General features: G+C 42.4%; 1 protein-coding gene across 9 annotated transcripts in view; it reads right to left on the bottom strand.

The window, feature by feature from the left end:
* The window catches only part of GTF2I (general transcription factor IIi), a 75,773-nt gene extending 59,408 nt beyond the window's left edge, over window positions 1–16,365 (bottom strand). For 4 of the 9 annotated variants that reach the window (XR_006286229.1, XM_043530832.1, XM_043530829.1 and 1 more), the window contains exons 1-2: window positions 15,983–16,256; window positions 1,188–1,291 (exon numbers count right to left, since the gene is read on the bottom strand). Coding sequence is in view for 6 of the 9 variants with exons in the window: in XM_043530832.1 (XP_043386767.1) it covers window positions 1,188–1,286 (99 nt within the window). In the remaining 3 variants the exon portion in view is untranslated. Of the gene's footprint in view, window positions 1–1,187; window positions 1,292–15,982 lie in introns of all 9 variants that reach the window. The other 5 variants (XM_037880109.2, XM_037880108.2, XR_006286228.1 and 2 more) reach the window with 4 other exon arrangements.
* Between the last annotated feature and the right edge of the window lie 2,804 nt (window positions 16,366–19,169).

Below are 19,169 nucleotides of genomic sequence, written 5' to 3' on the forward strand. Positions count from 1 at the left end.
TAGAAGTATTCGTGAAGTTAGGTGTTGTCTACACACTTTGTACCAACTGAACTAAATCTGTTCAGAAACTGAGTGATGGTATGTCTATAGTTCAAACACTGCAGCTATGCTGCTGTAGAATAAGCACTACAGTGACAGAAGGGGATTTTCCATCACTGTAGTAAATCCAACCCGCTTGAGAGGCAGAGGATAGGTTGAAGGAAGACTTCGGTCTACAGTGGGGGTTAAGTCAACCTAACCACATCGTACCAGGTGTGAAATTTTCACAACTCTGAGCAATGTAATTAGGTTGACCTAAATTTTGGGGTAGATCAGGCCTGAGTTAAACTCGTTGTGTAAACATTCAAACTGATTTAGCCTTATAATGATTTAGCTGATTTAAGAGAGTGTTCATGCAAAGGGGATACACCAACTTAACTACATCCATCTCTGAACCCATTTAGTAAAGTCTGTACAAATTCTGTGTGTGAACAAGGCCTTACCCTCAAAACTCTCCTGTGAGGATAAATATTATCTATTCCATTTTAAACACGAGGAAGCCAAATCACAGAGATTAATAGATTTACTCAAAGTCACAAGGAGGACCCCCAATTCCCAGTCCCATGCCTTAGCCACAGGATTATCCTCATGATGGGAAGCAGGAGAAGCAATCCTGTTCAATATCTTCAAGCTCAACAGTTCTGTGGTGTTTTCACTGTTGTCTTAAGTTAAACCTGTAAGACTAAGGCCATGTCTATACTTGGCTTTCAGCTACTGGTACAACTACACCAGTGCAATACCCTAGAGTAGGCAAGGAATACACTAGTCTAGCATACTATAATTATCCTTACAGTGGCTTAACCAGTTGGAAACTACAAATTGCCCTCAACTGCTGTCTGAAATCCCAGCCTAATAGTGCAATCTCTCAGTTCAGATCATATCTCCACTATAGTCAAAAGTCATGATTATTATTAGCATGGTTTGCTTGAGTAGAGACTGAACTGAGGTTTTTTTAATTGAAAAACATGCTATCAACTCACTCTTTAGTATTCTACAGTTCTATTCTTCTATTACAGAGTAGTCTACATAAAGGTAAAGCATAAAAGCTATAAGTGAAAATGGCATGCAACAATTTTCAGGAAAATGTTGTAATTTTGTATGTGAGAGCAACATAATTCTAACATACTGAAGCAACTAGCCACACTAACCATTGACTCAAGTGCTGACATGAGGAATGTAACCACCATTCTGCTTTCAGAGGAGTCCTCATCATGGACGGACAATGCTGGCGTTGCTGGTTGGGCCATTATTCCTGTAAAGCAAAAAATAAAACTGTTACAGACCTGGGTGCTACATAACAATGGAAGAACACTAAATCCTTTGTTACATGGTGGAAACGAAAGTTTTTTTTAAAAAGGTAGAGATTAAATTTGGACCCCTCCCAAAAATAGGAAAAAACCTCCATGCTCTCTTTACATTTCCCCTATCCTATTCCAAAGACATTTTGTAAGAATTCGATTTTTAAATTAATTAGTAAGACGACACATCCTGACTAGAATACAGACCTTAAGTATCTAGAATGAACAATGGCAGTTACCCAAAGAATTTTGTATTGCATTTTTTCAGTTTGATTTTGTTCTCAAGCATCCTCGATAGCCAAGGTTAACCCGAGTATCTGGATTAATACTTATATGAAGGACAAACTAGATAGGATATATTTAAAACATAAATCATCCCTACCCTTTAAAGTTCTAGGGTTTTCTCTTTGAAAAAACCTTCCCGGTAATCAACTGCATATCCTAAGATGTTAACTCAGTCTAGCAGGAAAGTGTCTTCAGGCATGCCAACAGTAGCAGCAAAGTGTGGGACATTTTTATTTGTATACCATTCAGCTCCCTGTGGGTGTCAAACCTAGTTGAACCTACCTGGGTACCTACAGACTTTTATAGTTTTAGAAACTGAAATATAATAGAAACTAAATTTTAAACGTGGCCGGCAAAAAAAAAAAAAAAAAAAGGTTTAATGCTTTTTATAAACATTATGATTTATAGAAAGCGTGACCTTATTCTTTAAAGTAACCATTAGAAATATTAGGACTTGTATTTTCTGTTTTTGCTGGAAAAATCTCTGGATGATGGGAGAACACGTGGTATGAGCGCATCATGAGAATGAAACCTGAGCAACTGATAAAGAGAAGGGATTTTTTCGGCTGGACTGTTACAACTTGTTTTATTTACACCTATTTAACTCAAACTCTTGCCAAACACTTGGGAGAAGAGTCCTTTCTTAAACAGTAAAACACCTTGTGCAAGTCTCCGTTAAGCACAACAGAATCAAGAAAAGCTCAGGACAATCAAGGCATTCTGGAAAAGTACACTCTATGATCTTGCTCCTTTTCTATAACTTGGGCAGACATTTTGGCTCAATTTTCAAGGGTCTCATGCAGTACTTAATTTGTAACAAGAGAGGTACTGAGGATCAAGCAGTAAGATGCCAGGGCTCAAACAACTTTTTTATTTTCATAACTGACACAGCAAGCCCAGAGGTGCCAGGGCTATGAACTGCCACGCCTAGAGATGCGCCCTGGCACAAATTAAGCACTGGTATCATGCATCCCTTCACGTGTACACAGAAGTCAGGGTGTGAATGCACAAATATCCATTTTGTGTGCGCAAAATGCACACTTTTGAAAATTTGGGCGGTTAGTCCCTTCTACAAAAGGGACTTACCCAATACACTGACAGGATTAAATGCGTCTGGGGGTTCTCTCCGTCCCTTCATGCTTAGTAGCTGTCCCTTTCAATTTCAACTGAATGTGCCACTTTTTCTCTTTAAAAAAAAAAAAGTGTTGCACTATACTGTACATATCACCTGCAAGTGGACTACTACAGAGGTTCAAAAGTCTGGCAAATGAAACCTGGATATTCAGTAGTTACCTTAGCAACAGCCAGTTTCTTAAACTCTATAGTACATGTAAATCAAGCAAATTGTTGTTTTAAGTCTTGTCCATTTTACAACTATAGTTTTAAGTCATGTTTGAGACAGTCCCTTCTCCAGACACACGTTTGCAAGGTTTAAATATGGCGCTTTAACAAAGCTATTTGGTAGCTTTAAAGTGCAATGTGATTGCAGCTAATGCTATCTGTCTTAAAAACAGCCGAAAAGCTGTAAATCAGAATCTAACTCAGTGTCCCTTACTTATTCCTTGATAAAGCCAGAGTGCCCTCTAGCTCCCACTTTACTGCACTAATGTTGGCCTGAATGTACTTGCCTAGGCTATTTTAAAAATACTGACATCACAATTTAAGCAAGTCCGTCTGTATACACAGAGCCTGAATGATTTCTTAAGCTAAAAGGTGAAGGTGAAGTACAGTCTACACTTGAACAGGATACCTCCACAACACCCTGAAGGTAATTATGTCAGTCATTCAGTAGGTTTACTCTTCCATTTGGTTCAGTAGTAAACATTAACCCCAGAAAGACAGTAAAAGAGCTATACTGCCGTATTTCCCATGAAAACAGAACCAGATGGTCCTCACCTCATTAAAAGGTCACATAGCACCTTGTACCAGCCCAGGATATTTAAACCCGATTAATCCAGTTTGGAACCTGGATTAAATACATTCTGATTCATAGAGTTTAAGGTCAGAAAGAACCACTAGATCATCTAATCTGCCCTCCTGTATATCACAGGCCAGAGGTTTACCCAGTTACCCCTGTAAAACTTGTATTTTATTTAAATGTATTATCTAGAATTGGATACAGATGGAACAACATTCATTTCCCTAACATTTTCAATTACACATATCACAATATATTGTATTAGTGTAAGATCAGTTGTCTTCCCCCCTGCTCCCCGCCCAAACCCAAAAAAGCAGGATGGATAAAAATTGATGATTTTTTATAGGGATTTTATTATTTACATTTTTTTAAATAAACCCATTTAAAATGAAATCTAAATTTAACAAATATGTTAATGCCTTATGTTATAATCTCTTAAAACATTTTAAATAAAAAATATGCTGAATCAATGAGCCTCTATCAAAAACTCTGCATTAAAGGCTGCTTTTCTATATAAAGAAAAAACATCTAACTTTTGAGGTCAAGCTTTATAAATATGACATAAGTTGTACTGTATTAAGGGCTTGATCCTGTGGGGGACTTGGGATGTGCCACTGGGTGAAAGACTGGCAAAATCAGAACACTTGGAACCTGGCCTCTGACTCCAGGAGATACCATGTATCTTATCAGGATCATCCACTGAGCCCCCTTGAGTGGTCTCATTACTCTTATTTTATAGCTTCTCCTTACCTAAGCTCTGATTGGCTCAGTTCTGAATTTAAAGAAAGTCAGTAGCTAAGCACAAGAAACCAGTTTGCTGAACTGCTAAATGAACTTTTGACAGCAGTATCCTCTTCTGCAAGCACAGAAAGAATATTTTCTTCATTTGAACTAATCCATTCAAAAATAGAGAAACTGATTGGGATTTAGATAAGTTTTCCTGCTTTTACTTCTCTTCCAATTATGAATAAAAGTGAGGAGGGGGGAAGATGAGATCTACTAGTTTTAAAAGTTAGAAGGACAATTAAGTAATTTAGGAGACCGTCTCATTTTTAAGAGACTTCGGTGAGTAAGAACTTAAACTCCAGTTACTCTGACTGAGGGCTTGGCTACACTTGAGAGTTACAGTGCAATAAAGGAGCCCCGGAAGCACTAGCTCACTACCCGTCCACACTGGCAAGGCACGTAGAGCACTCTGACTCCACGGCTACAGCGCTACCGGATACTCCACCTTGGCGAGTGGAATAACGTTTGCTGCGCCCTCACTGGAGCGCTGCGGCGCCAGTGTGAATGGGGTGTTGCTTTAGCGCACTCTGATCGGCCTCCAGAAATGTCCCATAATCCCCTTAAGTCAAGTGGCCACTCTTGTCATTGTTTGGAATCGGCTGCAGGAATGCGGAAATGCCCTTTGAAAGCTCCATTTCTGACAGCCGGCTGCTTATCTGCTCCGAGACAAAGCAACCATTAGTGTGGAATGTTGTGTATGAGAGAGAGGGGGGGGGGGAGGGGGGCGAGGGGGGTCTGCTGCTGTCTGAATTCACAAGATAGCATGCTGACATGCTCTCAGCCCCCCCAAAACCCACTCTCTCTCCCCCCACATACACACAACACACTCCCTGTCACACTCCACCCCACCTCACTCATTTGAAAAGCACGTTGCAGCCACTTGCATGCTGGGATAGCTGCCCATAATGCACAGCTCGCAATGCCACTGCAAGTGCTGCAAACGTGGCCACACCAGTGCGCTTGAAACTGTCAGTGTGGACAGACTGCAGCGCTTTCCCTACTGTGCTCTTTGAAGGCTGGATTAACTCAAAGCGCTCTACATCTGCAAGTGTAGCCATACCCTAAGGCATATTTGAAAATTTCTCAGGCTGACCTGAAATAATCAGAGAAACAAGGCGGGTGTCATAATATATTTTATTGGACCATCTTCTGTTGGTGAGAGAAACAAGCTTTCGAGCTTATACAAAGCTCTTCTTCAGGTTGAGAAATCTAACTCAAAGTGTTTATGATCAGCTTATTTCACTGTCCATAGTTAACGCCTTTGTTTAACAAATAATTTAATTCTAAATGTAAAACATTTAGATAAGAGAAGTTTACGGATTCAAAACATTTAAGATTTTGTTTAATAAAAATAAATGTTATATGCTGTTTTCGGTTTAATTAAATTACAGTTACCAACCTAATACATCTTAACACAAATCATGAACAAAAAGTTAATTATCTAATAAATATATTGTTCACCTTTTTCTAACATTAAAATTGTGCAATTAATAAGAATCTGAGAGTACTGAGCTATGTAATTGCTTAAAAAATAGAGAGAGAGTTAAGTGTGCCCCCTTAGGCAGCAAAGAGATGTACCGAATCTACGGTAATGTCTCTATTTAGATGTAAATCAACATGTTTCAATGGTTATATATACCTATGAGAATGCACCTTTCTTTAGAAAATAACTGACGTACAAACGGAAAATTTAATTAAAATCAATGATTTAGAAAAACAAGGCTTTGCACTTGGTGATTTAGAATCAATCCACCCGGACAAAAGCAGCCACACACCTGGAAAATTCCTTTCACATTTCACCGCATTTTCCTCTAAATTTTGCAGTTTTCCCCTGTACCTCTGCCAGCCTATAGTATATAGGGGTATAGTGTTCATTATTAGGCATTGCACCATTGAGCTCAATAGGTCTGCACCTGACCACAAGATTAGGCCCTTAAATGGTGAAGGACAACAGTTAATCCTGAGATTAACACTCAGTGCAAGGCTATTCAAAATCTGGTGGTACTTAGAACATGTGCCAATGTACTAGTCAAAAAGTTAAATTGAATCAGATCTTTAGCTATTACTAGGGCACTACCAAATTCACGGCTATGAAAACGCATCAAGGACCGTGAAATCTGGTCTTTTGTGTGCTTTTATCTTATATTATACAGATTTCACAGGGGAGACCAACATTTCTCAAATCGGGAGTCCTGACCCAAAAGGGAGTTGCAGGGGGCGGGCGCAGAAGGTTTTTTTTAAACGGTGGGTCACGATATTGCCACCCTTCCTTCTGTGCTGACTTCAGAGCTGGGTGGCTGGAGAAAGGCAGCTGTCGGCTGGGTAGCCAGCTCTGAAGGCAGCACCGGGCCAGCAGCAGCGCAGAAGTAAGGATGGAAATGCCAAACCATGCCATCCTTACTGCTGCTGGCAGTGACTGTGCCTTCAGACCTGGGTTCCTGGTGAGCAGCTACTGCTTTCCAGTAGGGATGTAAAAGGTTAAACGGTAAGCATTAGGCTTACCGTTAACCAACCTTTACCATTAAACCTGCTGCCCCACACCCGGCCGGAACGACCCCATGCCCGGCTGCCCTGTGCCTGGAGTGACCCCAGCCCCGGCGCCCCACACCAGGCCGGCCGGCGCGACCTCAGTTAACAGTTAACTGATTAAACGATATAATATTAAATCGTTTACCGGTTAACTTTTTAAACCGATATTTACATCCCTACTCTCCAACTGCTCAGCTCTGAAGGCAGCTCCGCCACCAGCAGCAGTGCAGAAGTAAGGGTAGCAGTAACGTGACACCCCCCACTATACACACCCCTCCTTTTTGGGTCAGAACCCCTACAATTACAACATGTGAAATTTCAGATTTAAATAGCTCTGACATCATGAAATTTACAATTTTAAAAATCCTATGACTGTGAAATTGACCAAAATGGATTATGAATTTGGTAGGTAGTAGCTATCACAAGTAGGTTTCCATAAGACCACTAATGATATATCTGTAAGTCTTCACCAATCCTATATTGCTGGGAAAGGGACTTCAAAGAGGTCAATAGCATTTAGTATTATTTATCATCTGTGAATCCTTTAAATTGATTGTCTGAAGAGAAGTTTTTGCCTAATAAGTAAAGACCTGTAACATTAAATAAGCCATTACACAAAGTAATTGTGATGGGACACCAGGGCTCTCAGCTGGAGAGAGGGTCACCAGGACACGAAGCAAATGTGCAAAATGGAAGCCCAGGGATAAGAAAACAAAAAATGGTAGCTTTGTGTAGGTTAGCTGGGACCTAGATGTAGCTCATTCAGCATGTTTCTGGCTTACTTCCACTTCTGAGAGCAAAGAAATAGAAATGCTTGTGGCAAGTGAAAGCCAAACCACAAGAGAAAGTTACTTTGTGTCTTTCTTATTCTTACAGAAGAGTGCACATGCCAATCCCTGCGGCCCACGGGTGTTAGATGTCCTCCCCGACAGTTTCTTATGGACACAAAAAAGCAAGAGAAACAACATTCTGGCATGAGTAGGAAGAACTATGCTTTTTAAAGAGTTTTGTTTGTACAGAGCATATGCTGTTCGGGGATAAAAGGAAGGAAGACAATTAAATTTCCCTTTATGACGAGCACAGCAAGAAGGCAAATAAATGTTACACCTAGCCTGCCATAACCCAAGAGAAGTTAAAGTGAAGGGTTACAGGAATCTGTTTCATAAAAGCATATACTCAGATCATTAGGCTAACAACCTGTAGGCTAAATCCTTACCTCCCACTGTTTTAGCCAGTGTCGCAAGATATTTAAAAGTCAGATGCGCTAAAGATTCATATGTGTCTTCATGCTTCAACCACCATTCCAGAGGACTTGCTTCCATGCTGATGACGGGTTCTGCTCGATAATGATTCAAGCAGAGCGGACCGACTCATGTTCATTTTTGTCATCTAGGTCACATGCCACAAGCGGAAGGCTGATTTTCTTTTTTGGTGGTTCGGGTTCTGTAGTTTCCACATCTGAGTGTTGCTCTTTTAAGACTTCTGAAAGCATGCTCCTCACCTTGTCCCTCTCAGATTTTGGACGGCACTTAAGATTCTTAAAGCTTGGGTCGAGCGCTGTAGCTATTTTTAGAAATCTCAGATTGGTACCTTTTTTGCACTTTGTCAAATCTGCTGTGAAAGTGTTCTTAAAACTAACAATATGTGCTAGGCTTTCATCCGAGACTGCTATAACATGAACTATATGGCAAAGTGTGAAGTAAAACAGAACAGGAGACATACAATTCTCCTCGAAGGAGTTCAGTCACAAATTTAATTAACACTTTTTCTTTTCTTTTTTTTTTTTTTAAACAAGTATCATCAGCATGGAAGCATGTTCTCTGGAATGGTGACCAAAGCATGAAGGGGCGTACAAATGTTTAGCATATCTGGCACATAAATACCTTGCACTGCTGGCTACAAAAGTGCCATGCAAACGCCTGTTCTCACTTTCAGGTGACATTGTAAATAAAAAGCAGGCAGCAGTATCTCCTGTAAATGTAAACAAACTTGTTTGTCTTAGCGATTGGCTGAACAAGAAGTAGGACTGAGTGGACTTGTATGTTTTACATTGTTTTGTTTTTGAGTGCAGCTATGTAACAAACAAAAAAAAACAACCTACATTTGTAAGTTACACTTTCACGATAAAGAGATTGCCCTACAGTACTCGTTTGAGGTGAACTGAAAAATACTATTTCTTTTGTTTATCATTTTTACGGTGCAAATATTTGTAATAAAAAATAATATAAAGTGAGCACTGTACACTTTGTACTCTGTGTTTGTAACAGAAATCAATATATTTGAAAATGTAGAAAAATATCCAAAAATATTTAATAAATTTCAATTGGTATTCTATTGTTTAACAGTGCGATTAAGCACGATTAATTTTTTTAATCGCAGTTAATTTTTTTAATTAATCACGTGAGTTAACTGAGATTAATCCACAGCCCTAGTATATACTATACTACATTTTTAAAAAATATGACTATATATGTTTGGGCTTTAATAGCATCTTAATTATTCTATCTGTGCATGTACTTAAATCTGTCTTAATAGTCAAGTAAGATTGAGACTCGGAGTAAATTCACTTAGTTTTCAAAGTATGCATACAGTTCTAAAGCAGTAAAAAGATATTAATGAATGTTAAATCAAATAAACAAAGTAAATTATTAATCAGAGTCCCCACCATTTGATAATTTCAGTCTTTACTAGTGTAATCACATTTACTTAATAAACATGATTGTTCATGTTAAGTAATTACTCTTGTTCTCTGCGCCCATCAACACTAACACCCAATGTCTAAGAAGTTATCTATTTTGAACTCCACTCCTGTTTATCTAATTATAGCAAAACTGGTTCTGGCATTTTTTCATGGTGACAAATTGTCTTCTCAGCTAATACAGGCTCACCCTTGGTTTCTATGTCACATTGTACTGTGTCACAGAAACCAAATCTATTGTTTCCATTAAAAAAAATCCACCTACAGTGAGCTATTCTTCAGGTGCTCACATAAAGGCAAACCCACACTACAATCCAAAACATTTTTGAAACCGTATGTAACACCCATTTGTTCCGCTTACAGCAAACATGGTTGAGCTATAGCCCCATAGCAGCTTTTGCCCACCCCCACACTACCCTGTACTAACCAAGCCTGTATGCCCATCTCACACCGAACTGCCTAAACATGTACGTATCAGTGCATTTGGGGAAAATCAGTGCAGCTATCCTATACTGCTTCTCTTGGAATCTGATGACCCTTTGCTATTTCCTTCCTTACTCCCCCTGGACTCAGGATCTTGCATACTACTGACTGTTTTTGCAACCTCTTCCTGGAGCCCATTACTTTTGTTCCTGCTTGAGTCAAGGGGGACGCTGCAAAGCAGCATGCAGATACCCTCCTACCCTGATACAGAGCTTGATGCTTACACAGGACAGAAAGAACAAGTCCCCAAGAGTCTTACGTTGCGCTACTACTGGAGAAGGCAAATTAGTGTTTTGATTTGCTCAGAAAATTGACTTTGTTTAAGTCAGATTTGAGTTAATGATAGTTATCAGTCACGTTGCTGTGTTAATATATATTTCAGTATGATACTTTCAGATTATCTGGTTGAGTCACATCAAGTCTACCACAAACTAAATCAACAGCATAAAGCTGGGTGATGATAATTGCCGTCCATTTAAACATACTCTTCACAATTTCACTTCAAAGTTTATACAGCAGGTAGTTATGAAATACTGAGAGAGACTGTGATGTCAAACTGCGAGAACAAAATTTAAGTGGATTGTGTACCTGTCAGAACTCCCAAAATGAACTCTCAGCCCCATAATCCAGAGGGTGCACTTTCAAAAATGTTTAAAGTAACATGGACCCAAGCCTGAACAAACACTTTACACAGACTGTCTCTCCACTCCCTTAAATTAGCAGACAGAGGCTTCCTGGTGCTTCTTTTCTGACTTTTACAGTTGCCAAGTAGGTCTCTGCTTTCCTTCCCACCCAGCTTCCCAAGGACTACTCCTTATTGTAAGTTCCACAAGGTGCAGTTAACACTCATGAGCTATAGTGTCCAACAAGACAATTCATTTTACCCAATGTGAATAGACTTCTATATGCATTTATAATTAAAATTATTTTCTACTAGAGGGTAAATGATCCCTTCAGTACTTAGACAGGCAGTTGATGTACACATCCAGGGAAAAAGCGTCACATAGGTCTTCACCCAAACTAACCCCAGTATATTAATCTAACTAACCTGATCTGCTTCAAAAGATTAATTTGAATCTATTGTACATAAAATACACAACTCCCCAAAGACACACTACCAAAAATACTCTGGCTACATCAGTTCAAATGTTGTTACTTCAATGGTGAGTTCTCTCTCTTATTAAAACTAAAGAAAACAGTTTTCTACCTTTATAAATATGTAGCCATCAAGGCTGGTGGGACAAATTTTTATTTCATCTGTTTTGTTTTGATTGATGGATTCATGTTTTCTCCTACTATGTAATCTATGCTTCAGGAGTTTTAAATCAATGTAATCCAGTATGGTGCCTGCTCAAGAAGAAAGGAGCCGAAAGATACTCTCAAAGATAATGTATATTTGCGGGCAATCACATATGCACAAAAAATAGATGACTTACTTTAAATTAGCCACCTAGTGTAGAATTTAGAATTTTTTAAAAGTAATCTACTACATAGCCTTTTTTGTAAAAAAAGGTCACACATCTCATCAGCAAGAGACTTGATAAGAAAAAAACTGGAACAAACAACAGGAAATGTCTAAAATCTGTTTAAGATTAAACATATTAGTGAAGAGTCCGTGACCCAAGAACCTCTCAATGCCAACTGGCAAAGACGTGTAGAGGTGTGTATATTCTAGGTCACCAGGGAGCGTAAAATATATGTACAAATACTATGTAAGAAGTGCTAGAGAGAGAGAGACAGAGACAGAGACACTTTAAGAATATATTTTCAGTGTGTAAGATACTTGTCACCAGCTAAGGTGAAAAACATGTTTGCTGAAAGACAAAAGTTGTTTATTCATCTGTGTTCACATGTATATTGAGTATTGTCTCATTCACAATAGGCTTCTTATCACCAGTCTGTGTGGAAAGCAAATGAAATATTGTAAGGACTTCAGAGAAAAAAAAATGTAACAGGAAGAGAAAACCTATCTCATGGGTACACTTCAAAGGTTTGCTTAACTATGAGGGAAGGGGCGCTCAGAAGACACCCAAGCATCCTTCACTGAGGAAGTACAAAAAGACAGCGGTCTTGTTTCATGAAAAAAGTCTCAGCTAGCCTTGGTTAAAAACACTGAAGAGAATTCTGGGAGAGAGAAAACTTCTTTTGACAAGTTAATGTTAGTTTAGTCTCTAAAAGAGTGTGTTATGATTTTGTTTCATATGTAATCGTTTCCAATATTCTTACTCACTATTACTAGAATCTTGAATCTTTGACAAACTTATTCTTGTTTTCACTATAAATATATCCAAGTGCTGTGGTGTTATGCAAGGTAGTGGACCTTGCTGAAACATACACAGTAATAGAGGCAAAGAGTCCTGTGGCACCTTATAGACTAACAGACGCATAGGAGCATAAGCTTTGCTGGGTGAATACCCACTTCGTCGGATGCATTCGACGAAGTGGGTATTCACCCACGAAAGCTTATGTTCCTATGCGTCTGTTAGTCTATAAGGTGCCACAGGACTCTTTGCCGCTTTTACAGATCCAGGCTAATATGATACTTTACACAGTAATGTGTTCTGTTCCTTTGGGAACACTGAGCCTGGCAATTCTGTGAATATTCAGTGGATAAGGGTCTAGGACACTGGACTAGGAAATGCTCCAAGGACTTGGCGGTTGGTGTGTGCCTATCACAGCCTGTGTAGAAAGAGCTGGCACAGCTATGTTATTTAGGGGCATGTTTTTTTCCACATGCCTAACCAACACAGCTATGCCAGCAAAACTTTCTAGAGTAGACCTCAGAAACAACAAGGAGTCTGGTGGCACCTTAAAGACTAACAGATTTATTTGAGCATAAGCTTTCGTGGGTAAACCACCACTTCTTCAGATGCATGGAGTGAAAATTACAAATGCAGGCATTATATAATGACACATGAAGGGAAGGGAGTTACCTCACAAGTGGAGAGCCAGTGTTGACAGGGCCAATTCGATCAGGGTGGATGTATTCCACTCCCAATAATAGATGAGGAGGTGTCAATTCCAGGAGAGGCAAAGCTGCTTTTGTAATGAGCCAGCCACTCCCAGTTCCTATTCAAGCCCAAATTAATGGCGTTAAATTTGCAAATGAATTTTAGTTCTGCTGTTTCTCTTTGAAGTCTGTTTCTGAAGTTTTTTTGTTCAAGTATAACTACTTTTAAATCTGTTATAGAATGTCCAGGAAGATTGAAGTGTTCTCCTACTGGCTTTTGTATGTTACCATTCCTGATGTCCGATTTGTGTCCACTTATTCTTTTATGAAGGGACTGTCTGCTTTGGCCAGTGTACGTGGCAGAGGGGCATTGCTGGCACATGATGGTATATATCACTTTAGTAGACGTGCAAGTGAATGAGCCTCTGATGGTGTGGCTGATGTGGTTGGGTCCTCTGATGGTGTTGCTAGAGTAGATATGGGGGCAGAGTAGGCAACAAGGTTTGCTACAGGGATTGGTTCCTGGGTTAGCGTTTCTGTTGTGTGGTGTGTAGTTGCTGGTGAGTATTTGCTTCAGGTTGGGGGGCTGTCTGTAAGCAAGGACTGGCCTGCCTCCCAGGGTCTGGGAGAGTGAAGGATTGTTTTCCAGGATAGGTTGTAGATCGTTGATAATGTGGAGGAGAGGTTTCAGCTGGGGGCTGTATGTAATGGCCAGTGATGTTCTGATATTTTCCTTGTTGGGCCTGTCCTGCAGTAGGTGATTTCTGGGTACCCGTCTCGCTCTGTCAATCTGTTTCCTCACTTTCCCAGGTGGGTATTGTAGTTTTAAGAATGCTTGATAAAGATATTATAGGTGTTTGCCTCTGTCTGAGGGATTAGAGTAGACCTGGCTCTGTGTGTGGGACAAACACAGCTCAAGGAAAGAGACAGAGACAGGAACAGAGACAGAAAGACTGAAGAGAGCAGACGACACACAGAGAGCTTGGAGAAGCTGGCAAGAGGCAGCTTGGGACTGTGAGCAAAGAAACTACCTCCTGTTATTTTTGGTTCCTCCTGTGTTTGGGGAAACAGGACTTCACACATTCTATGTAAATAAATAATATGGCATCAAAGGTACCACCAGACTCTTTCATCAGTTCCTCCTGTTGGTGGAAACTCCCCACAGACCCTCAAACCTTGACTAGCCACTCAGGTCAAAAGGACTAACAAAATTTAAAATTCAATATGAAATGATAATTCATATATTCTTATTGATAATGCCATGAATTGCATATTCCCCAGTGTTGCATATTCAAACTCAATGACTGCTGCTGTTTCACAGGCAGAAAGGAGAGAAAGCTTCTGGTGAAAGTTTATGTTTTTTACAAAATTCCAAATCCCAGAGAAAGCAACTCTGTGACCTATTTTAGGCCTGCATTCCCAAAGACAAGAAACTACACCTGTTTTCTTCCCAACCCTCCTCAAAGTAGACTGCCCCAGGAGGTGCTGAGCCACATTTTCTGCATCTCACCCGTCCCCCATACACGAGGAGGGGGGGTGTAAATCAAGGAACTTGAGCACTCGTGCTCAACCAAGAGGTGTAAAGTCCTTGTTTCCCATTTTCCACTTCCAACATGATGCCAGACCCCTAAACTTCCTCTTCTGGAGCTCACCAGACTCCCATTGACCAGCCAACTGCTAAAGGTTTATTAGCATACTCGCCCCGATGCCCTCCCAAGAAGCAGATGCCTGCCCTCGCCTCCTGTCCCACCCTCATTCCCTATCAGTGTGCTCCAGGACCTAGCATGTGCCAGACAACGAGAAGCTGTGGCACCCCAGTGTAATGACCACAGCCCTAACCAAGGGAGGAGCAGCTTCCTCCCTATGACCAAAATCATTGCACTCCTGCCAAAGATGGCGGATATTGTGCCCAACCACCAAGGTAATAGTGACTGGGGATGGAGGAGGTGTGAAAGCTCCCTCCAAGAGAAAGGGAAACAAGATGCCCTTCAATCTCAATAGCAACTGGTGGGAGAGTGTGAGACATCCCCAAGAAACAGTGACACGGGGAAAGGGGGAATTGATGGGGTATAAACCTCCTCAAGGAATAGTGACTGCAGAGCGGCAAAGCTGCAGGTAGAGGAAATGAATGACACTCCCCTCCCCCAGGGAATAGCAACTGGGGAGGAGGAGGATGAAAGTCTCACACCCCACCCTAGGAATAGCGACCAGGGAGGAGAGGATGTGAGTTACACCCCCCCATACACACAGAGGGAACAGTAACCAGGGAGGGAAGATTGTGAGAGTTACACCCCCACAGAGGGAACAGCAACTAGGGAGGGGGATACGAGTCAGCCCCCTAACGGGGAATAGCAAGGGGGGGTTACCCCCCCCACGCATACAGGGAATAACGACCGGGGTGTTACCCCCCCCCAGGGACCAGGGAGGGGGATAAGAGTCTCAAACACACGGGGCGGGGGGAATGAGTGCCCCCCCACAGGGAATAGCGACCGGGAGGGGGGGATGTGAGTCACACACATGGCGAATAGCGACCGGGAGGGGGGGGGGGAATGTGAGTCACACACACGGCGAATAGCGACCGGGAGGGGGGGGGGGAATGTGAGTCACACACACGGCGAATAGCGACCGGGAGGGGGGGGGAATGTGAGTCACACACACGGCGAATAGCGACCGGGGGGGGTGAGTTCCCCCCACCACACACACACGCGACGGGGGGATGTGGGTGTTCCTCCCCACACACACACACACGGCGAATAGCGACCGGGGTGGGGGGGGAGAGATGTGAGTGTCCCTCCACCCCACACACACGGCAATAGCGACGGGGGTGGGGGGGGTAAATGTAAGTCCCTCCCACACACGGAGGATAGCGACCGGTGGGGGATGTGAGCCCCCCCCCTCCACAGAATAGCGACCAGGGCAGGGAAACACCCCCAGGGACCGGCCCAGCCAGAGGCAGGCTCGGCCCAGGCCCGCTCCCCGCCCGGGCTCTCACTCACTGGCTGGCCGCCGCCGGGATCGGGGCAGCCCGGGTCCTGGTGAGTCTCGGCGAGGAGCCGCCGCCGCCGCCTTGGGGAGGCCAAGCTAATCCCAGCTCACAGCAGGCGCTTCCCGGCAGGGCCCGTCCCCGCGGCCTCTTCGCGACTCGTCGGGCAGCTGGCGGGGGCTCGGTGACCGCGTCCACTGGGGCGCCGGCCGGGCCTCGTCCCCTCACACAGTCGTTCACCCTGAACCCAGGACCGATGTGAGGGGGGAGGGGGGGAGTTTTTTTGTTCGAGGAAAGCCATTTGCGCAGGCGCAGAAGCCGCGGCGCCTGCCGGGTGTTGCGGTTCGGCGGCCCCGTCCGTTCACGCGCTGGGCAGCGGCGGGCTGGGAGGCTGGCGGACTACAACTCCCAGCGTGCCCCGCGCAGGCGACCCGCCGCCGCGCCGTGCGGCGGAGCTCGGGGAAGGGAGCGAGGGAGCAACGCTGGCCTCTCAGGCGGGCGGCGAGGGGGGAACATGGCTGTGCGGCCAGCCTCGGCGCTGCGGGGAGCTGCGGGCGCGGCGGCCCCCGGGCCCCAGGCGGGGGGGGGGCCCACCTGCGCGACGGAGTGTCCCTCAGGAAAGGTGGGGGAGATGTTCAACGGCCCTCCAGGGCCACCCCCGTCCTGGAGCCAGGGAACCCCTGCGGGAAAACCAGGCAGGGAGCAGGAGGCTGGGCAGGGCTAGGCCTCAGAGCAGGCCCTGCCTCCCCTCCATTTCCTCAGGCCTCCCCTGGGACCTGCTCTTCTCTGGTTCAAAGCAATCCAACTCCTCTGGTTCTCAGCTGGATTATAGCCCCCCCCCCCCCGACACCCCTCAACCAAACCCCCCCCACCTCAAACACACACAATAGGGAAAGATCCTGGTCTCGTACGGCTGATCCGTACCTGATCCAGGGAGACTGGCACCTTTGCGTCACTGACATGCGGGGTGGGGGGGGCTCTGCTTTCACATAACACCCACAAAATACACATCGCCCTAGGTTTCAGAGTGGTAGCTGTGTTAGTCCTTTTCAGCAAAAACAAGGAGGAGTCCTTAGGGCACGTTAGAGACTAACAAATTTATTTGGGCATGGATCAGCTGAATTCCACCACTGCAAAAGGTAATAGGGGAAGACCCAGACCGGCACTGCTCTTTGCTACGTGATCTATATGTGATCTTGAGTAGGTATCTTTGCATCACTGGAAGGGCGTACTCTCTGATTTTCTATGACAAAACACAAATTACACATTGTTACTTTTATCAACAAATTTCACCACCTTCCAACCCAAAAAAATTAGATGTGTACATAGGGATGTCAAGAGGAGGAGGACAACTTAACAGGATCCCAAGCTCAGGGCAGCCCCAAAACATCTTACGGAGGAAATGAGATAGGGCCCCAAATTTCTCTAAACAGGTCTCTGTACACATCCAAAACACACATGCTTTTATTTCCTAATACCTATGTTTTCTATGCATGTGTTGCAGAGCAGAACAGAATCACACTAGCTGATCCATGCAGACAGACCCTCCTAGCAGCCCAGGGCTCCACTGGGTTGCAAAGTTATTCTGGGAAATCAACAAATATTAGTTTACATTGTTTATTTTCAGCAAACAGCCTAGAGTGTCAGAGCTCCGCCATGGAAGGTGAAAATTTCATTCTAATAAGTGAACAACTTTATAGGCTGTGTTTATCTAGACTTATACAAGCACAATAAACAACTAGTATCAAAATAGCTCCTTTCCTTGCTGTAATAATCTAAACACATATTACATTTCCCCACGTGTGCTCTGTATAATGAAGCCATATATTAGGTCCAGTTTCACTGGTCATGGTCAGGCCACCTTTTTAGCTGACTGGGGATTTAGGATTGACCCTAGTAAGTGTTACTACACTGCAAGTAGAGCTGCTTGGAAAGTGGGATTTCCATTCCACAGGAAATTCTGACATTTCAAAATTTTTTTTGTACAGAATCAGATGGAAAAGCCAAAATTTCCAGCAAAATTAAATTGTTTAAAATTTTAGTTTGGGACCTTCAGACATTTCATGTTGATAATGTCCTTTTTTTTAAAAAAAAAAAAAATGTCAAAACGTCATTTCATAAAATAAAAACAGGTTTTGACTTTTATATGAAAATAGTCATGTTAATATTTAGATTTAATAGTATATAATATGTATTATAGTTAATATTTTCATATAAAAGTCAAAACAAAATTAATTGAAATGATAAAGTCTAAATTAAATGTTTTACCTTATAAATGTTTCAGCATCAAAATAAAATTTTAAAAAATCAAAAACATTCATTTCAATTTTTTCCCTGTCAAAAATTGTCAGTTACGGTCCCACACAACATATAGATTTAAATAAACATTGCATTTATTTATGGAAAACCTCATCTGTTGAAATATTTTTATTCACCTCTATTTTTTAAAAAATAAAATTAAACTGAAAATGTGGAATGAAGCTTACAAATACAGCTAAGACAAATGCTTTCTAACCTCAACAGTAGCCATAGCTTTTTGCTACCCTTTTGTGGTAGCGTTACCTATAATTCTGTATGTTGTTAGACATTTGTACCAGCAATGAGTTGTCAATGCAATAACCACTGAAAATATTTTATATGACTTCATCTGTTCCATATGCATTGTGCACAATCCTGCATTCCTTACTCAGGTTAAATGCCTACTGAAGTCAACAGGTTTTTTTTCACCTGAGCAAGAAATGGAAGCTCAGTCCCTCTAATTAGGTTTCAGAATCATTACCAGGTATATCCTGCACCTTGCCTCTGCAGATATGAAGTGTCCCTGGCAGCAAAACTGGGATGCTTTTGCTGCACAACATGGTGGTAGGATGGGGATGCTAGCTGAAAACACTGGCAGCTTCTTGCACATCAACATGATCATCTATTTTTAATATATTATGGTATGGGCTGTTCTAAAGAAGACAGGGACCACTTGTTCACTATCTCCTCTGAAGGTAGCACTAGTAGTAATGGGCTTAATCTGCAGCAAGGGAGATTTAGGTTAAATATTAGGAAAAACTTGCTAACTGTAAGGATAGTTAAGCACTGGAATAGGCTTCCAAGGGAGGTTTTGGAATTCCCATCATTGAAGGTTTTTAAGAACAGGTTAGACAAACACTGGTCAGGCATGGTCTAGGTTTATTTGGCCCTGCCTCATTGTA

The sequence above is a fragment of the Chelonia mydas genome, chromosome 17 (assembly GCF_015237465.2).
Source record: "Chelonia mydas isolate rCheMyd1 chromosome 17, rCheMyd1.pri.v2, whole genome shotgun sequence".
In the NCBI taxonomy this organism is placed as follows: Eukaryota; Metazoa; Chordata; order Testudines; family Cheloniidae; genus Chelonia; species Chelonia mydas.